The 20,877-nt window shown below is 50.6% G+C and overlaps 1 protein-coding gene across 1 annotated transcript in view; it reads right to left on the bottom strand.

Annotated features, from left to right (window-relative positions):
* Positions 1–20,877, bottom strand: part of LOC119969176 (myosin-7-like) — a 184,968-nt gene that overhangs the window by 94,264 nt on the left and 69,827 nt on the right. Inside the window, exons 14-17 of the mRNA XM_038802412.1 lie at positions 17,734–17,904; positions 15,462–15,641; positions 15,152–15,284; positions 13,566–13,645 (exon numbers count right to left, since the gene is read on the bottom strand). Of these exons, the coding sequence (XP_038658340.1) occupies positions 13,566–13,645; positions 15,152–15,284; positions 15,462–15,641; positions 17,734–17,904 (564 nt within the window). The remainder of the gene's footprint in view (positions 1–13,565; positions 13,646–15,151; positions 15,285–15,461; positions 15,642–17,733; positions 17,905–20,877) is intronic.

The raw sequence follows: 20,877 nt of genomic DNA, 5'->3' as shown, positions 1-20,877 counted from the left end.
TCTGGTTAATGGGGGGATTCTCTCTGGTTAATGGGGAATTCTCTCTGGTTAATGGGGGATTCTCTCTGGTTAATGGGGAATTCTCTCTGGTTAATGGGGGATTCTGCCTGGTTAATGGGGGGATTCTGTCTGGTTAATGGGGAATTCTCTCTGGTTAATGGGGGATTCTGCCTGGTTAATGGGGGAGTCTGTCTGGTTAATGGGGAATTATCTCTGGTTAATGGGGAATTCTCTCTGGTTAATGGGGGGATTCTGTCTGGTTAATGGGGAATTCTCTCTGGTTAATGGGGAATTATGTCTTGTTAATGGGGGGTTCTCTCAGGTTAATGGGGAATTCTCTCTGGTTAATGGGGAATTCTCTCTAGTTAATGTTTCCTCCCACAGTCCAAAGATGTGCGGGTTAGGTGGATTGGCCATGCTAAATTGCCCATAGTGTAAGGTTAATGGGGGGATTGTTGGGTTACGGGTATACGGGTTACGTGGGTTTAAGTAGGGTGATCATTGCTCGGCACAACATCGAGGCCGAAGGGCCTGTTCTGTGCTGTACTGTTCTATAAAAATGTGGAATCCTCTCTGGTTAATGGGGAATTATCTCTGGTTAATGGGGGATTCTGCCTGGTTAATGGGGGATTCTCTCTGGTTAATGGGGAATTCTCTCTGGTTAATGGGGAATTCTCTCTGGTTAATGGGGAATTCTCTCTGGTTAATGGGGAATTCTGTCTTGTTAATGGGGGGTTCTCTCTGGTTAATGGGGAATTATCTCTGGTTAATGGGGAATTCTCTCTGGTTAATGGGGGATTCTGCCTGGTTAATGGGGGGTTCTCTCTGGTTAATGGGGAATTCTCTCTGGTTAATGGGGAATTCTCTCTGGTTAATGGGGAATTATCTCTGGTTAATGGGGAATCCTCTCTGGTTAATGGGGAATTCTGTCTGGTTAATGGGGAATCGTCTCTGGTTAATGGGGAATTCTCTCTGGTTAATGGGGAATTCTGTCTGGTTAATGGGGAATCCTCTCTGGTTAATGGGGAATTCTCTCTGGTTAATTGGGATTCTTTGGAGTTCAGTGAGTGATATTGTAATTTTCCCTTGGTGAATATGTGGTGTTCAGAGGGATCTTCATGACCAAGGGAATGTGACAGCTTTGGGATGAGCCTGTTTCATTGAGACAATTATACTATTTCTCATGACAGTTTATCCAGCACCACTCTCAATCTGTACTTACCACATTCTACTCTTCAGCAGATAGTGAGTAGAAAGATAGCACAGACTTAAAGTGATGTTCATTCATCAATCAGCTAAACATCACTGCAAGTCTTAACTACCTTCATCTCGTTGTCGTTCAGAAAGCACAAGGTTAGTTTGGATGAAGGCAGCTTTTCTGCCATTTTATATCATCCAGAATCCTAATATTGCCACTGAGGCAAGCTGTCTGTGAGAAGGTTAACAAGTGGGTAAGAAACGCACGACCATCTTCCACCTGGGTATCCTGGACTAAGGTTTATTTCTTTAACGTTGTGTGTTATCTGTTGGCTGGATCAGGATTTACCTGCTGAGAATTGTCTCACTGATTTTCAGCATAAACTCACCAACAGTGTAAAGGTGATTGGTAATCTACACAGAGCATTCTTTATTGGAGTATAAGAGGATTGCAGGAGAATCCGAGTTCTAGGGTCCACAGCACAAAAAAAAAACCCTTGGGCCCATCGTGTGTGCGCTGGTCAAAAACAACCACCTAACCATTCTAACCCCATTTCCCATTCGGCCCATCGCTGTGTCTGCCCTGGGATCGCAGGGGCACATCTAAATACTTCTGAAATGTTCTGAGGGTCTCTGCCTCCACCCCCCTTTCAGGCAGCGAGTTCCAGACTCCCACCTCCCTCTGGGTGAAAAGGTTTTCCCTCACATCCCCTCTAAACCTCCTGCTCCTTACCTTAAATCTCTGCCCCCTGGTCATTGATCCCTCCACCAAGGGGAAATGTTTCCTCCTGCCTACTCTATCTCTGCCCCTCATAATTTTCTACATCTCAATCATGTCTCCCCTCAGTCTCCTCTGCTCCAAGGAAAACAATCCCAGTCTATCCAATCTCTCTTCATAACTAAAACTCTCCGGCCCAGGCAACATCCTGGTAAATCCCCTCTGCACCCTTTCCAGTGGCTATCACATCCCTCCTATAATGTGGATTCCAGAACTGCACACAATACTCTAGCTGTGGCCTAACCAACGTTTTATACAGTTCCAGCATAACCTCTCTGCTTTTAAACTCTCCACCTCGGCTAATAAAGGCAAGTATACCAAATGCCTTCTTTTTTTTAAATTTAGAGAGCCCAATTTTTTTTTCCCAATTAAGGGGCAATTTAGCGTTGACAATCCACCTACCCTGCACATCTTTGGGTTGTGGGGGTGAGACCCATGCAGATACGGGGAGAATGTGCAAACTCCACACGGACAGTGACCCAGGGCTGGGATCGAACCTGGGATCTCGGCGCCGTGATGCAGCAGTGCTAACCACTGCGTCACTTGCCACCCTGCTGACTGTTCTTGATTAATCTTTGCCTCTCAAAATGCAGATTAATCCTGTCTCTCAATAGGCTCCCCACCACTGAGGTTAGACTGATTTGCCTGTAGTTTCCTGATTGGTCACACTTTCCCAACAACTATAACATACAGCTGCTGTGATGTAAATAAAACTATTGACAATTGTTAATCATTGTAAAAGCACCATCAGATAAGCAGGGAGACAAGAAATTAAAATTAGCAGTTTGTGGATCACGCTAATCTGATGGTTCTTTGTTACAGAGGATTCAATTTTAATGGTGAAGAGTCACATTACAGTAGTTGTAAACTCTGAAACCAATTGGAGAGGGCGCTGCTCTTTCTGTCAAATTGGAGAAGGCGCTGCTCTCTCTGTCCAATTGGAGAGGGCCCTGCTCTCTCAGTCCAATTGGAGAGGGCACTGCTCTCTCTGCCCAATTGGAGTGGGCGCTGCTCGGTCTGTCCAATTGGAGAGGGCGCTGCTCTCTCTGTCCAATTGGAGAGGGCGCTGCTCTCTCTATCCAATTGGAGAGGGCGCTGCTCTCTCTGTCCAATTGGAGTGGGCGCTGCTTTCTCTGTCCAATTGGAGAGGGCGCTGCTCTCTCTGTCCAATTGGAGTGGGCGCTGCTCGGTCTGTCCAATTGGAGAGGGCGCTGCTCTCTCTGTCCAATTGGAGAGGGCGCTGCTCTCTCTGTCCAATTGGAGAGGGCCCTGCTCGGTCTGTCCAATTGGAGAGGGCGCTGCTCGGTCTGTCCAATTGGAGAGGGCGCTGCTCTCTCTGTCCAATTGGAGTGGGCGCTGCTCTCTCTGTCCAATTGGAGAGGGCGCTGCTCTCTCTGTCCAATTGGAGTGGGCGCTGCTCTCTCTGTCCAATTGGAGAGGGTGCTGCTCGGTCTGTCCAATTGGAGAGGGCACTGCTCTCTCTGTCCAATTGGAGAGGGCGCTGCTCTCTCTGTCCAATTGGAGAGGGCGCTGCTCTCTCTGTCCAATTGGAGAGGGCGCTGCTCTTTCTGTCCAATTGGAGAGGGCGCTGCTCTCTCTGTCCAATTGGAGAGGGCGCTGCTCTCTCTGTCCAATTGGAGAGGGCGCTGCTCTTTCTGTCCAATTGGAGAGGGCGCTGCTCTCTCTGTCCAATTGGAGAGGGCGCTGCTCGGTCTGTCCAATTGGAGAGGGCGCTGCTCGGTCTGTCCAATTGGAGAGGGCGCTGCTCTTTCTGTCCAATTGGAGAGGGCGCTGCTCTTTCTGTCCAATTGGAGAGGGCCCTGCTCTCTCTGTCCAATTGGAGAGGGCGCTGCTCTTTCTGTCCAATTGGAGAGGGCGCTGCTCTCTCTGTCCAATTGGAGAGGGCGCTGCTCGGTCTGTCCAATTGGAGAGGGCGCTGCTCTCTCTGTCCAATTGGAGAGGGCGCTGCTCTCTCTGTCCAATTGGAGAGGGCGCTGCTCTCTCTGTCCAATTGGAGAGGGCGCTGCTCTCTCTGTCCAATTGGAGAGGGCGCTGCTCTCTCTGTCCAATTGGAGTGGGCGCTGCTCTCTCTGTCCAATTGGAGAGGGCGCTGCTCGATCTGTCCAATTGGAGAGGGCACTGCTCTCTCTGTCCAATTGGAGAGGGCGCTGCTCTTTCTGTCCAATTGGAGAGGGCGCTGCTCTTTCTGTCCAATTGGAGAGGGCGCTGCTCTCTCTGTCCAATTGGAGAGGGTGCTGCTCTCTCTATCCAATTGGAGAGGGCGCTGCTCTCTCTGTCCAATTGGAGAGGGCGCTGCTCGGTCTGTCCAATTGGAGAGGGCGCTGCTCTCTCTGTCCAATTGGAGTGGGCGCTGCTCTCTCTGTCCAATTGGAGAGGGCGCTGCTCTCTCTGTCCAATTGGAGTGGGCGCTGCTCTCTCTGTCCAATTGGAGAGGGCGCTGCTCGGTCTGTCCAATTGGAGAGGGCGCTGCTCTCTCTGTCCAATTGGAGAGGGCGCTGCTCTCTCTGTCCAATTGGAGAGGGCGCTGCTCTCTCTGTCCAATTGGAGAGGGCGCTGCTCTTTCTGTCCAATTGGAGAGGGCGCTGCTCTCTCTGTCCAATTGGAGAGGGCGCTGCTCTCTCTGTCCAATTGGAGAGGGCGCTGCTCTTTCTGTCCAATTGGAGAGGGCGCTGCTCTCTCTGTCCAATTGGAGAGGGCGCTGCTCGGTCTGTCCAATTGGAGAGGGCGCTGCTCGGTCTGTCCAATTGGAGAGGGCGCTGCTCTTTCTGTCCAATTGGAGAGGGCGCTGCTCTTTCTGTCCAATTGGAGAGGGCCCTGCTCTCTCTGTCCAATTGGAGAGGGCGCTGCTCTTTTTGTCCAATTGGAGAGGGCGCTGCTCTCTCTGTCCAATTGGAGAGGGCGCTGCTCGGTCTGTCCAATTGGAGGGGGCGCTGCTCTCTCTGTCCAATTGGAGAGGGCGCTGCTCTCTCTGTCCAATTGGAGAGGGCGCTGCTCTCTCTGTCCAATTGGAGAGGGCGCTGCTCTCTCTGTCCAATTGGAGAGGGCGCTGCTCTCTCTGTCCAATTGGAGTGGGCGCTGCTCTCTCTGTCCAATTGGAGAGGGCGCTGCTCGATCTGTCCAATTGGAGAGGGCCCTGCTCTCTCTGTCCAATTGGAGAGGGCGCTGCTCTTTCTGTCCAATTGGAGAGGGCGCTGCTCTTTCTGTCCAATTGGAGAGGGCGCTGCTCTCTCTGTCCAATTGGAGAGGGTGCTGCTCTCTCTATCCAATTGGAGAGGGCGCTGCTCTCTCTGTCCAATTGGAGAGGGCGCTGCTCTCTCTGTCCAATTGGAGTGGGCGCTGCTCTCTCTGTCCAATTGGAGTGGGCGCTGCTCTCTCTGTCCAAATGGAGAGGGCGCTGCTCTCTCTGTCCAATTGGAGTGGGCGCTGCTCGGTCTGTCCAATTGGAGAGGGCGCTGCTCTCTCTGTCCAATTGGAGAGGGTGCTGCTCTCTCTGCCCAATTGGAGAGGGCACTGCTCGGTCTGTCCAATTGGAGAGGGCGCTGCTCTCTCTGTCCAATTGGAGAGGGCGCTGCTCTCTCTGTCCAATTGGAGTGGGCGCTGCTCGGTCTGTCCAATTGGAGAGGGCGCTGCTCTCTCTGTCCAATTGGAGTGGGCGCTGCTCTCTCTGTCCAATTGGAGAGGGCGCTGCTCTCTCTGTCCAATTGGAGATGGCCCTGCTCTCTCTGTCCAATTGGAAAGGGCGCTGCTCTCTCTGTCCAATTGGAGAGGGCCCTGCTCGGTCTGTCCAATTGGAGAGGGCCCTGCTCGGTCTGTCCAATTGGAGAGGGCGCTGCTCTGTCTGTCCAATTGGAGAGGGCCCTGCTCTCTCTGTCCAATTGGAGAGGGCCCTGCTCTCTCTGTCCAATTGGAGAGGGCCCTGCTCTCTCTGTCCAATTGGAGAGGGCCCTGCACTCTCTGTCCAATTGGAGAGGGCGCTGCTCTCTCTGTCCAATTGGAGAGGGCGCTGCTCTGTCTGTCCAATTGGAGAGTGCGCTGCTCTCTCTGTCCAATTGGAGAGGGCGCTGCTCGGTCTGTCCAATTGGAGAGTGCGCTGCTCTCTCTGTCCAATTGGAGAGGGCGCTGCTCTCTCTGTCCAATTGGAGTGAGCCCTGCTCGGTCTGTCCAATTGGAGAGGGCGCTGCTCGGTCTGTCCAATTGGAGAGGGCGCTGCTCTCTCTGTCCAATTGGAGTGGGCGCTGCTCTCTCTGTCCAATTGGAGAGGGCGCTGCTCTCTCTGTCCAATTGGAGAGGGCGCTGCTCGGTCTGTCCAATTGGAGTGGGCGCTGCTCTCTCTGTCCAATTGGAGAGGGCGCTGCTCTCTCTGTCCAATTGGAGTGGGCGCTGCTCTCTCTGTCCAATTGGAGTGGGCGCTGCTCGGTCTGTCCAATTGGAGTGGGCGCTGCTCTCTCTGTCCAATTGGAGAGGGCGCTGCTCTCTCTGTCCAATTGGAGATGGCCCTGCTCTCTCTGTCCAATTGGAAAGGGCGCTGCTCTCTCTGTCCAATTGGAGAGGGCCCTGCTCGGTCTGTCCAATTGGAGAGGGCCCTGCTCGGTCTGTCCAATTGGAGAGGGCGCTGCTCTGTCTGTCCAATTGGAGAGGGCCCTGCTCTCTCTGTCCAATTGGAGAGGGCCCTGCTCTCTCTGTCCAATTGGAGAGGGCCCTGCTCTCTCTGTCCAATTGGAGAGGGCCCTGCACTCTCTGTCCAATTGGAGAGGGCGCTGCTCTCTCTGTCCAATTGGAGAGGGCGCTGCTCTGTCTGTCCAATTGGAGAGTGCGCTGCTCTCTCTGTCCAATTGGAGAGGGCGCTGCTCGGTCTGTCCAATTGGAGAGTGCGCTGCTCTCTCTGTCCAATTGGAGAGGGCGCTGCTCTCTCTGTCCAATTGGAGTGAGCCCTGCTCGGTCTGTCCAATTGGAGAGGGCGCTGCTCGGTCTGTCCAATTGGAGAGGGCGCTGCTCTTTCTGTCCAATTGGAGTGGGCGCTGCTCTCTCTGTCCAATTGGAGAGGGCGCTGCTCTCTCTGTCCAATTGGAGAGGGCGCTGCTCGGTCTGTCCAATTGGAGTGGGCGCTGCTCTCTCTGTCCAATTGGAGAGGGCGCTGCTCTCTCTGTCCAATTGGAGTGGGCGCTGCTCTCTCTGTCCAATTGGAGTGGGCGCTGCTCGGTCTGTCCAATTGGAGTGGGCGCTGCTCTCTCTGTCCAATTGGAGAGGGCGCTGCTCGGTCTGTCCAATTGGAGAGGGCGCTGCTCGGTCTGTCCAATTGGAGAGGGCCCTGCTCTCTCTGTCCAATTGGAGAGGGCGCTGCTCTTTCTGTCCAATTGGAGAGGGCGCTGCTCGGTCTGTCCAATTGGAGAGGGCGCTGCTCTCTCTGTCCAATTGGAGAGGGCGCTGCTCTCTCTGTTCAATTGGAGAGGGCGCTGCTCGGTCTGTCCAATTGGAGAGGGCGCTGCTCTCTCTGTCCAATTGGAGAGGGCGCTGCTCGGTCTGTCCAATTGGAGAGGGCGCTGCTCGGTCTGTCCAATTGGAGAGGGCGCTGCTCTCTCTGTCCAATTGGAGAGGGCGCTGCTCGGTCTGTCCAATTGGAGAGGGCCCTGCTCTCTCTGTCCAATTGGAGAGGGCGCTGCTCTTTCTGTCCAATTGGAGAGGGCGCTGCTCTTTCTGTCCAATCGGAGAGGGCGCTGCTCTCTCTGTCCAATTGGAGAGGGTGCTGCTCTCTCTATCCAATTGGAGAGGGCGCTGCTCTCTCTGTCCAATTGGAGAGGGCGCTGCTCTCTCTGTCCAATTGGAGTGGGCGCTGCTCTCTCTGTCCAATTGGAGTGGGCGCTGCTCTCTCTGTCCAATTGGAGAGGGCGCTGCTCTCTCTGTCCAATTGGAGTGGGCGCTGCTCGGTCTGTCCAATTGGAGAGGGCGCTGCTCTCTCTGTCCAATTGGAGAGGGCGCTGCTCTCTCTGCCCAATTGGAGAGGGCGCTGCTCGGTCTGTCCAATTGGAGAGGGCGCTGCTCTCTCTGTCCAATTGGAGAGGGCGCTGCTCTCTCTGTCCAATTGGAGTGGGTGCTGCTCGGTCTGTCCAATTGGAGAGGGCGCTGCTCTCTCTGTCCAACTGGAGTGGGCGCTGCTCTCTCTGTCCAATTGGAGAGGGCGCTGCTCTCTCTGTCCAATTGGAGAGGGCCCTGCTCTCTCTGTCCAATTGGAGAGGGCGCTGCTCTCTCTGTCCAATTGGAGAGGGCCCTGCTCGGTCTGTCCAATTGGAGAGGGCCCTGCTCGGTCTGTCCAATTGGAGAGGGTGCTGCTCTGTCTGTCCAATTGGAGAGGGCCCTGCTCTCTCTGTCCAATTGGAGAGGGCCCTGCTCTCTCTGTCCAATTGGAGAGGGCCCTGCTCTCTCTGTCCAATTGGAGAGGGCCCTGCTCTCTCTGTCCAATTGGAGAGGGCGCTGCTCTCTCTGTCCAATTGGAGAGGGCGCTGCTCTGTCTGTCCAATTGGAGAGTGAGCTGCTCTCTCTGTCCAATTGGAGAGGGCGCTGCTCGGTCTGTCCAATTGGAGAGTGCGCTGCTCTCTCTGTCCAATTGGAGAGGGCGCTGCTCTCTCTGTCCAATTGGAGTGGGCCCTGCTCGGTCTGTCCAATTGGAGAGGGCGCTGCTCGGTCTGTCCAATTGGAGAGGGCGCTGCTCTTTCTGTCCAATTGGAGTGGGCGCTGCTCTCTCTGTCCAATTGGAGAGGGCGCTGCTCTCTCTGTCCAATTGGAGAGGGCGCTGCTCGGTCTGTCCAATTGGAGTGGGCGCTGCTCTCTCTGTCCAATTGGAGTGGGCGCTGCTCGGTCTGTCCAATTGGAGTGGGCGCTGCTCTCTCTGTCCAATTGGAGTGGGCCCTGCTCTCTCTGTCCAATTGGAGAGGGCGCTGCTCGGTCTGTCCAATTGGAGAGGGCGCTGCTCTCTCTGTCCAATTGGAGAGGGCGCTGCTCTCTCTGTCCAATTGGAGAGGGCGCTGCTCTCTCTGTCCAATTGGAGTGGGCGCTGCTCGGTCTGTCCAATTGGAGTGGGCGCTGCTCTCTCTGTCCAATTGGAGTGGGCGCTGCTCTCTCTGTCCAATTGGAGAGGGCGCTGCTCTCTCTGTCCAATTGGAGAGGGCGCTGCTCTCTCTATCCAATTGGAGAGGGCCCTGCTCTCTCTGTCCAATTGGAGAGGGCCCTGCTCTGTCTGTCCAATTGGAGAGGGCGCTGCTCTCTCTGTCCAATTGGAGAGGGCGCTGCTCTCTCTGTCCAATTGGAGAGGGCGCTGCTCTCTCTGTCCAATTGGAGAGGGCGCTGCTCGGTCTGTCCAATTGGAGAGGGCGCTGCTCGGTCTGTCCAATTGGAGAGGGCGCTGCTCGGTCTGTCCAATTGGAGAGGGCGCTGCTCTTTCTGTCCAATTGGAGAGGGCGCTGCTCTCTCTGTCCAATTGGAGAGGGCGCTGCTCTCTCTGTCCAATTGGAGAGGGCGCTGCTCTCTCTGTCCAATTGGAGAGGGCGCTGCTCTCTCTGTCCAATTGGAGAGGGCGCTGCTCGGTCTGTCCAATTGGAGAGGGCGCTGCTCTCTCTGTCCAATTGGAGAGGGCGCTGCTCTCTCTGTCCAATTGGAGAGGGCGCTGCTCGGTCTGTCCAATTGGAGAGGGCGCTGCTCTCTCTGTCCAATTGGAGAGGGTGCTGCTCTCTCTGTCCAATTGGAGAGGGCGCTGCTCTCTCTGTCCAATTGGAGAGGGCGCTGCTCTCTCTGTCCAATTGGAGAGGGCGCTGCTCGGTCTGTCCAATTGGAGAGGGCGCTGCTCTCTCTGTCCAATTGGAGAGGGCGCTGCTCGGTCTGTCCAATTGGAGAGGGCGCTGCTCTCTCTGTCCAATTGGAGAGGGCGCTGCTCGGTCTGTCCAATTGGAGAGGGCGCTGCTCTCTCTGTCCAATTGGAGAGGGCGCTGCTCTCTCTGTCCAATTGGAGAGGGCGCTGCTCTCTCTGTCCAATTGGAGAGGGCGCTGCTCGGTCTGTCCAATTGGAGAGGGCGCTGCTCTCTCTGTCCAATTGGAGAGGGCGCTGCTCTCTCTGTCCAATTGGAGAGGGCGCTGCTCGGTCTGTCCAATTGGAGAGGGCGCTGGTCAATGAGTTTTTGGTTTTGAGGGGCTCTGTGCAGCCAGCCTGTTTACACCTGAACAGGACTGGGATGAATATCCTTGGCGGGGGATTCGCTGGCACCATTGTGTGGGGGGTTTACAGTGGATAGGCAGGGGATGGGAACCTGGAGGTGAATTCAGGGAAGGGAAGATGGAGAACGAGTGACTGAAAGACAAACGCAGTGCAGGTTAAAGCAGAGGAATGTGGCCGAGGTTAATAGGTGCACATGTACTGGATAAAGTTGCAGAACTGAGCGTGCTGATATGACATGTGGCAGCATGATATCATTGCTATGATCAGAGAGAGGCTGGTTTAGCACACTGGGCTAAATCGCTGGCTCTGAAAGCAGACCAAGGCAGGCTAGCAGCACGGTTCAATTCTTGTACCAGCCTCCCCGAACAGGCACCGGAATGTGGCGACTAGGGGCTTTTCACAGTAACTTCATTGAAGCCTGCTTGTGACAATAAGCAATTTTCTTCTTCTTCTTCTTCTCAAGGAGGGGCAGAAATGGCAGCTCAACATCCCTGGATAAAGGATTGGGAGGGGGAGGAGGACATCCCTGGATAAAGAGTTTTCAGGCAGGATTGGGAGGGGGAGGAGGACATCCCTGGATAAAGAGTTTTCAGGCAGGATTGGGAGGGGGAGGAGGACATCCCTGGATAAAGAGTTTTCAGGCAGGATTGGGAGGGGGAGGAGGACATCCCTGGATAAAGAGTTTTCAGGCAGGATTGGGAGGGGGAGGAGGACATCCCTGGGTAAAGAGTTTTCAGGCAGGATTGGGAGGGGGAGGAGGACATCCCTGGATAAAGAGTTTTCAGGCAGGATTGGGAGGGGGAGGAGGACATCCCTGGATAAAGAGTTTTCAGGCAGGATTGGGAGGGGGAGGAGGACATCCCTGGATAAAGAGTTTTCAGGCAGGATTGGGAGGGGGAGGAGGACATCCCTGGATAAAGAGTTTTCAGGCAGGATTGGGAGGGGGAGGAGGACATCCCTGGATAAAGAGTTTTCAGGCAGGATTGGGAGGGGGAGGAGGACATCCCTGGATAAAGAGTTTTCAGGCAGGATTGGGAGGGGGAGGAGGAAAGGTTGATGTTGCAGCATTATTGGTTAGAGAATCAATGACAGCTGTGAGGAGGGTTGATGTACCAGATCAAACATCAAATGAGGCCATTTGGGTTGAGCTGACAAATGAAGGGACAACCACACAGATCGGACTGAACTATGGGCCCCAAATACTGGAAGGGAGTTAAAGAGCAAATATGTATTGAGATTTCCGAGTGTAAAAACAACAGGCAGTAATCACCGGAGACTTCAACTCCCACAATGTCAGTTGGGATATGGATAGTGAGGGGCAGAGAGGGCAAAAAATTCTTAAACTGCATTCAAGAGAAGGTTTCTAGCCAGCACGTAACAGGCCCAATGAGAGGGGCACAATTGTAGATTTAGTCTGAGATAATGAAGCTGGGCAAGTGGATAAAGGAGTCGTGGGCAACCATTCTGCAGTGAGCGATTATAATATAGTTAGATTTAGCATCATTATGGAAAAGGGCAAAGATAGGACAGGAGTAAAAGTTCTAAATTGGGGGAAGACAAATGTGAAAAAACTGAGAAGTGAGTTGGCGAGTGGACTGGACCCAGTTATTCGAAGGAAAAATGGTGTCAGGTCAGTGGGAGGCATTTCAAAGGGAAAAGTTCTGTGGACACAATGTAAACATGTCCCCAAAAAGAAATAGGGTATTCCTGTCAAAACCCAGAGCCCCCTGGTTATCCTGAAACATACAGGCCAAGATAAAGCAGAAAAAGAAAGCTTCTAAATCACAAGCCTTAATACTGTAGAAATCCTAAAAGTAAACAAAGTGCAGGGGTGAAGGAAAAATGGAAATTAGGAAAAAAACAGAGACGATCTTGTATCTTACCCAATAAAAAACTAAAGAATATTGGATGATAAAATCAAAGAAAATCCTCGTGCTTTACCAGTACATTAAAAGCAAGAGAATAATTAAGGAAAAGGTGGACCCTATCAGAGATGTCCATGGTAACTTGTGGGTTGATTCAGAAGATGTGGGCAGGGTTCTCGATGAGCACCTTCCCTCTGTCTTCGCTAAGGAGAGAGATGATGCAGACATTCTAGTTAAAGAGGAGGAGTGTGAAATATTAGATCCAATAAACATAGTGAGAGAGGAAGTATTGGAGGGGCTGGCATCCTTGAAGATGGATAAATCACCAGGGCCGGATAGATTGTATCCCTAAGGAAGCCAGGTAGGAAATAGCGGATACTCTGAGGATCATTTTGCAATCCTCACTAGATACAGGCAAGGTCCCAGAGGATTAGAGGTCTGTCAGCGTTGTACCATTATTTAAAAAGGGTGTGAGGGAGAGGCCAGGGAACGATAGGCCGGTCTGTCTGACTGCGGTGATTGGCAAATTATTGGAAACAATTTCTGAAAGACAGGATAAATTTCACTTAGAAAGTCACGGATTGATCAGGGCTGGTCAGCATGGTTTTGTTTGGGAAAGATCATGTTTAACTATTGAGGAAGTAACAAGGAGGTTTGATGAGGGTAGTGCAGTGGATGTTGTCTACATGGATTTCAGTAGGTACTTGACAAGGCCCCACATGGCAGACTGGTCAGAAAAGTGAGATCTCATGGGATACGGGGGGAGGTGGCAGGTTGGATTCAAAATTGGCAACAGAGCAATTCTGTCCTTCATGGGATGTGATGACCAGAACTGGTCAAACCAGCACTTTATCCACAATTACATACCAGCTCTTGTATTCTGTATCTTACCCAATAAATTAAAAACAAATTATTTTGTTATAAATTTAGAGTATCTAATTCCTTTTTTTCCCAATTAAGGGTCAATTTAGCGTGGCCAATCCACCTATCCTGCACGTCTTTGTGTTGTGGGGGTGAGACCCACACAGACAGAATGTGCAAACTCCACACGGACAGTGCCCCAGGGCCTCAGTACCGTGAGGCAGCAGTGCTAACCACTGCCCCACCGTGCTGCCCACCTCATCATCGGCTTTCTTTACCACCCATCATTTAATATGCTGAATTTTATAACTAGTTTGCATTTTTAATGTAGAGCTATTAATGATGTTTCACAATTTCAATTGGATATTTTCTGTCTTTAATTATTTGAGTGGATATTACAATTCAAGCTGTCCTATTGTTATTATTATTATTACTATTGATCAGGTCATTTCCGACCAGTTTAAGATGTTCCCAATGAAACAATCTCCAACAAAAGCTACAGGATTGTTCATATGGTGCAGGCTGTGTATCAACAGAGTCTGTGAGACAGAATCGAGACAACTCCCATGTACTGGGTCAAAATGTGAGTGGAGCACAATGTGTGGAGAGATCAGTCTGAGGCTGGATGAATGGAACTTACTTTATGTAACTGAGAGACAGTCTGGAAAGAAGCAGCTTTCTTTCGTTTTTCCTTTGTCCCACTCTTACTCTGTTCCTGGGCTGCAATCAAAGGAGAAGATTGAAAAATAAAATATTCATTCACTGAGAATCTGGATATAACTGCAGTGGTAAATCAGACAAAGTCAACATGGATTTACCAAAGGAAAATCATGCTGACAAATCTACTAGAATTCTTTGAAGAGGCGACACGGTAGCACAATAGATGGGCAGCATGGTAGCACAGTGGTTACCACTGTTACTTCACAGCACCAGGGACCAGGGTTCAATTTGCGGATTGGGTCACTGTCTGTGCGGAGTCGACACGTTCTCCCCGTGTCTGCGTGGGTTTCCTCTGGATGCTCTGGTTTCCTCCGGAAAGGTCTCGCGTAGGAGGTTACTATGAAAAGCTAAAGTGCATGAGATTGTGTAGTGTCTTGAGATGGATAGAAAGCTGGTTAGCAAATAGGAAGCAAAAAGTTGGAATAAATAAATCTTTTTCTGATTGGCAGGCAGTGACTAGTGGGGTACGGCAGGGATCTGTGCTCGGACCCCAACTGTTCATATATATTAATGATTTAGATGACGGAACTAAATGTATTATCTCCAAATTTGCAGATGATACAAAGCTGGGTGGGAGGGTGAGCTGTGAGGAGGATGCAGAGATCTCTCAGCAGGATTTGGACAGGCTGAATGAGTGGGCACATGTATAATGTGGATAGATATGAGGTGTGGTAGCAAAAAGATGAAGGTGGATTATTATTTGAATGGGTGTAAATTGAGAGAGGTGGATGCTCAGCGAGACCTTGGTGTCCTCGTGCATCAGTCGCTGAAAGTAAGCGCGCAGGTACAGCAGGCAGTAACAAAGGCAAATGGTATGTTGGCCTTCATAGCGAGAGGATTGGAGTATAGGAATAGGGATGTTTTACTGCAGTTGTATAGGGCATTGGTGAGGCCACACCTGGAGTATTGTGGGCAGTTTTGGTGTCCTTATCTGAGGAAGGATGTTCTTGCTATGGAGGGAGGGCAGTGAAGGTTTACCAGGCTGATTCCTGGGATGACGGGACCGTTTTCTGAGGATTGACTGAGTCTGTTAGGATTATATTCACTGGAGTTTAGAAGAGTGAGAGGGGATCTCATAGAAACGTACAAGATTCTAACAGGATTAGACAGGGTAGATTCAGAAAGAATGTTCCTGATGGTGGGGGGAATCCAGAACAAGGAGTCACAGTTTGAGGATAAGGGGTAAACCTTTTAGGACTGAGGTGAGGAGAAATTTCTTCACCCAGAGAGCGGGGAATCTGTGGAATTCACTACCACAGAAAGTAGTTGAGGCCAAAACGTTGTGTAATTTCCAGAAGGAATTAGATACAGCTCTTGGGGCTAAAGGGATCGAGGGATATGGAGGGAAGGCGGGATCAGGGTATTGAACTTGATGATCAGCCATGATCATGATGAATGGTGGAGCAGACTCAAAGGGCTGAATGGCCTCCTCCTGCTTCTATTTTATATATATGTTTCTATGACATACTCGACTAAAGAACAGGTCCAGATATTAGAAGAATTTACCTGCTTCAGCACCGACGTAAGATTCATACAGAGCAGCCAACAGCTTGTTGGCAGATTTCTGGAAGATTGCCACCACAGTCTCATTCAGAGGGTCCTTATTTTTATTGAGCCATCCGCCAATATTGTAAGGAACCTATGGAAAGATCCAAATTAATCCTGGTCTCAAAACCTGGTTTCTCTCTCTCTGGAGATTGAAATATATTGCAATGGAGTCTGTCCCATCTCGGTTAATCCTTACACTTACAGTGTTACACACTCAGTAATCTCACTCATACACTATTTCAGTTGTGCAATGATTTATCACACTTACCACTCCAGCATAATGAACTAACTCAAAGTGAGCCTCATATTTGCGTTTTTTGTCTGGCCTTGGTTTTTGCAGGTTGGGCGACTTCCCCAGGTGATGGTCATACAGCTTGGCTTTGAATGACATATCGGTGGCTTTCGGGAACATACACTCCTCCTCAAGGATCGAGAGAATACCCATTGGCTGAATCAAACACAAAATAAATAATCAGAGCTGGGGATGGCCTCTTCCTTATCACAAAGTCCCTTCCCCCTGGCCCTTTGCCCTTCTCTCACACGTATGGTTTCAGGCTGTAGTTGCTTTCTGGACCTCATTCTGTCCCCAAGCGGGAGGCCAAATTTCTCAGTGAGGGAGATCCTGTCAATTGTCAGGAGGCGATTAGAGGTAAGGAGGGGATGAGGATTGGAGGTAAGGAGGGGATGAAGATTAGAGGTAAGGAGGGGATGAGGATTGGAGGTAAGGAGGGGATGAGGATTAGAGGTAAGGAGGGGATGAGGATTGGAGGTAAGGAGTGGATGAGGATTAGAGGTAAGGAGGGGATGAGGTTTAGAGGTAAGGAGGGGATGAGGATTAGAGGTAAGGAGGGGATGAGGATTAGAGGTAAGGAGGGGATGAAGATTAGAGGTAAGGGGGGGATGAGGATTAGAGCTAAGGAGGGGATGATGTTTAGAGGTAAGGAGGGGATGAGGATTGGAGGTAAGGAGGGGATGAGGATTAGAGGTAAGGAGGGGATGAGGATTAGAGGTAAGGAGGGGATGAAGATTAGAGGTAAGGAGGGGATGAGGATTAGAGCTAAGGAGGGGATGATGTTTAGAGGTAAGGAGGGGATGAGGATTGGAGGTAAGGAGGGGATGAGGATTAGAGGTAAGGAGGGGATGAGGATTAGAGGTAAGGAGGGGATGAAGATTAGAGGTAAGGAGGGGATGAGGATTAGAGCTAAGGAGGGGATGATGTTTAGAGGTAAGGAGGGGATGAGGATTGGAGGTAAGGAGGGGATGAGGATTAGAGGTAAGGAGGGGATGAGGTTTAGAGGTAAGGAGGGGATGAGGATTGGAGGTAAGGAGGGGATGAGGATTAGAGGTAAGGAGGGGATGAGGATTAGAGGTAAGCAGGGGATGAGGATTAGAGGTAAGGAGGGGATGAGGATTAGAGGTAAGGAGGGGATGAGGATTAGAGCTAAGGAGGGGATGATGTTTAGAGGTAAGGAGGGGATGAGGATTGGAGGTAAGGAGGGGATGAGGATTAGAGGTAAGGAGGGGATGAGGATTAGAGGTAAGGAGGGGATGAGGATTAGAGGTAAGGAGGGGATGAAGATTAGAGGTAAGGAGGGGATGAGGATTAGAGGTAAGGAGGGGATGATGTTTAGAGGTAAGGAGGGGATGAGGATTGGAGGTAAGGAGGGGATGAGGATTAGAGGTAAGGAGGGGATGAGGATTAGAGGTAAGGAGGGGATGAAGATTAGAGGTAAGGAGGGGATGAGGATTAGAGCTAAGGAGGGGATGATGTTTAGAGGTAAGGAGGGGATGAGGATTGGAGGTAAGGAGGGGATGAGGATTAGAGGTAAGGAGGGGATGAGGATTAGAGGTAAGGAGGGGATGAAGATTAGAGGTAAGGAGGGGATGAGGATTAGAGCTAAGGAGGGGATGATGTTTAGAGGTAAGGAGGGGATGAGGATTGGAGGTAAGGAGGGGATGAGGATTAGAGGTAAGGAGGGGATGAGGTTTAGAGGTAAGGAGGGGATGAGGATTGGAGGTAAGGAGGGGATGAGGATTAGAGGTAAGGAGGGGATGAGGATTAGAGGTAAGCAGGGGATGAGGATTAGAGGTAAGGAGGGGATGAGGATTAGAGGTAAGGAGGGGATGAGGATTAGAGGTAAGGAGGGGATGAGGTTTAGAGGTAAGGAGGGGATGAGGATTGGAGGTAAGGAGGGGATGAGGATTAGAGGTAAGGAGGGGATGAGGATTGGAGGTAAGGAGGGGATGAGGCCACGGAGGGATCTGAAAACAAGGCAGACAGCTTTCAAATTGTGTTGCTTGACTCAAAGCCAATTTTTGTGAGAGAATACTCAGGTTATAGGACTTGGTAAATGTTAGATTTGATTAGAATAGAGAGGGTGGGAGGAATAAATCTATGAAAGGATTTATAAACTGGAACAAATATTTTCAACCAAATATTCTGGACATAATTGAAGTTTCATGAATGTGAACTGATACTGTCCAAAAATAAATTAATATTTAATATCTAAAAGAGACAATGTGTTTGTGAAAGTCTCTACCTTCTCAATAAGATCGATACAGGCCTGCAGATCCAGGCCAAAGTCAATAAAGACCCAGTCGATACCTTCCCTCTTGTACTCTTCCTGTTCCAACACGAACATGTGATGATTGAAAAACTGTTGCAGTTTCTCATTTGTGAAGTTGATGCAGAGTTGCTCAAAACTGTTGTACTGTGGGACCAAAGTGAGAAAGAGTGAGAGGAAATGAGAGAGAGGAAATGAGAGAGAGGAAATGAGAGAGAGGAAATGAGAGAGAGGAAATGAGAGAGAGGAAATGAGAGAGAGGAAAAGGGGGGGAGAGGGAGTGAAAGGCAAAGAGAGGGAGAGCCCCCAGGTTGAGAGAGAGAAGGACAGAAGGAGAGAGAGAGGATTAGAACATAGAGAAAATACAGCACAGAACAGGCCCTTCGGCCCACGATGTTGTGCCGAACTTTTGTCCTCGGTTGATCATACATTATCATAGAATTTTGGACACTAAGGGCAATTTATCATGGCCAATCCACCCAACCTGCACATCTTTGGACTGTGGGAGGAAACCGGAGCACCCGGAGGAAACCCACGCAGTCACGGGGAGGATGTGCAGACTCCACACAGACAGTGACCCAAGCCGGAATCGAACCTGGGATCCTGGAGCTGTGAAGCAATTGTGCTATCCACAATGCTACTGTGCTGCCCTTAAGAACAAATTAATCTACACTCCATTATTCTACCCTAATCCAAGTACCTATCCAATAGCCGCTTGAACGTCCCTAACGTTTCCGACTCAACTACTTCCACACGCAGTGCATTCCATGCCCCCGCTACTCTCTGGGTAAAGAACCTACCTCTGACATCCCCTCTATATCTTCCACCATTCACCTTAAATTTATGTCCCCTTGTAATGGTTTGTTCCACCCGGGGAGAAAGTCTCTGGCTGTTATACAGCTTGTAACCTCAGCAAATTGGAGATCTCGGGCGCAATTCAACTAATTGGGAATAAAGTCCCCTCGTGAGCACATTTAGCCACCTATTTCATGGCGCTCGCAGCACTGAGAAACACATGGCTGTCAACATGACTCACATTGTATAAGGGGCCTCAGCGGGGAACGTGCAGGCGTGGCTGCATATAGCTCCTCTCGCTTACCAGAACTCCCCATTGTAGCGAGAGATCAGGACACCATCTTTAAATGGCATCTGGATTTCCCCGATCCCTCTCAGCCCAAACGCACTATAGGAGGGTCCCTATCCCTCGATGAACCCCCCTAACACCTGCACAGGGCATCCCCGGGCTGATCGAGTGCAGAAAATGCCAGCGTGGCACCGTGACAATGCAAGGCTGGCACCCAGGTGGCACCAGCAGGGCCTGGACACCACCTTGCCCAATGGGCATGTAGCTGGGGGCCTCCGATCTCCTGGAAGACCCCATGAGTGCCGTTCCAATTGGTCCCTCCCTGATTTTGGGGCCCAGTGCTGAACGATGCTTGATCGAGATCTCTGAGGCGAAGGGGTTGAATCCTAAATCCTCAGGTACTTTGGGAATCCACACATCAGAGTGAGGCTACCTGTCTCGTTCTGATATGCAGTTTTGCCAAAAAGTGATCCCGCCCACAATGCGTTGAGAGCTGGGTAGATTCCGGGAGCGGGGTCTCCCGACCATCATTGGCCCTGCGCACCGCGGTGAGCTGGTTTTCGGGTGCAGTGTGGTCATTGAATCGTGCCCACTGTGGCGTGCTCAGTAGTATCCAGAAGCTCTGGGTTCGAATCCCACCCAGGACTGGATAGCCAAGGAAAGTGTGTTCATAATACGGCCAAAGAGGATGATTATCAACCGCCAAATCCTTCCAACATAAACCTGTGGCAGGTGGGAGGAGCGAGAGAGATTTCTGGTCTGTCACACTGCAGAAGGCAAGGGAAAACCATTGCAGTGTAACTGTGGGCTACCACATGCCCTCTTGGGGAATGGTACCTGAAGGCAAAGAGAGTCTGTGCAACTGTTGGACTGAATTTCTTGACAGAAAGTAAGGCAAGAGTTTTATAAACGCTCGCTCTTCCCCGTCCACTTAGAGTGTCATTCAGCTCATTTAGTTCTTGCTGATTATTTACCAGACTTTGAGAACCATTTTGATAATAGCCAGGTCTATTTTCAATTGGGAACATAGAACGATACAGCACAGTACAGGCCCTTCGGCCCTCGATGTTGCACCGACATGGAAAAAAAATCTAAAGGCCATCTAACCTACACTATGCCCTTATCATCCATATGCTTATCCAATAAATTTTTAAATGCCCTCAATGTTGGCGAGTTCACTACTGTTGCAGGTAGGGCATTCCACGGCCTCACCACTCTTTGCGTAAAAAAATCCACCTCTGACCTCTGTCCTATATCTATTACCCCTCAATTTAAGGCTATGTCCCCTCGTGCTAGCCACCTCCATCCGCGGGAGAAGGCTCTCGCTGTCCACCCTATCTAACCCTCTGATCATTTTGTATGCCTCTATTAAGTCACCTCTTAACCTTCTTCTCTCTAACGAAAACAACCTCAAGTCCATCAGCCTTTCCTCATAAGATTTTCCCTCCATACCAGGCAACATCCTGGTAAATCTCCTCTGCACCCGTTCCAAAGCTTCCACGTCCTTCCTATAATGAGGCGACCAGAACTGTACGCAATACTCCAAATGCGGCCGTACTAGAGTTTTGTACAACTGCAACATGACCTCATGGCTCCGGAACTCAATCCCTCTACCAATAAAGGCCAACACACCATAGGCCTTCTTCACAACCCTATCAACCTGGGTGGCAACTTTCAGGGATCTATGTACATGGACACCGAGATCCCTCTGCTCATCCACACTGCCAAGAATTTTACCATTAGCCAAATATTCCACATTTCTGTTATTCTTTCCAAAGTGAATCACCTCACACTTCTCCACATTAAACTCCATTTGCCACCTCTCAGCCCAGCTCTGCAGCTTATCTATGTCCCTCTGTAACCTGCAACATCCTTCCGCACTGTCTACAACTCCACCGACTTTAGTGTCGTCTGCAAATTTACTCACCCATCCTTCTGCGCCCTCCTCTAGGTCATTTATAAAAATGACAAACAGCAACGGCCCCAGAACAGATCCTTGTGGTACGCCACTCGTAACTGAACTCCATTCTGAACAT

This window comes from Scyliorhinus canicula, chromosome 7 (genome assembly GCF_902713615.1).
Source record: "Scyliorhinus canicula chromosome 7, sScyCan1.1, whole genome shotgun sequence".
Classification (NCBI taxonomy): Eukaryota; Metazoa; Chordata; class Chondrichthyes; order Carcharhiniformes; family Scyliorhinidae; genus Scyliorhinus; species Scyliorhinus canicula.
Note: the sequence above shows the minus strand (reverse complement) of the source record. Positions and strands in the feature narration are given on the sequence as shown.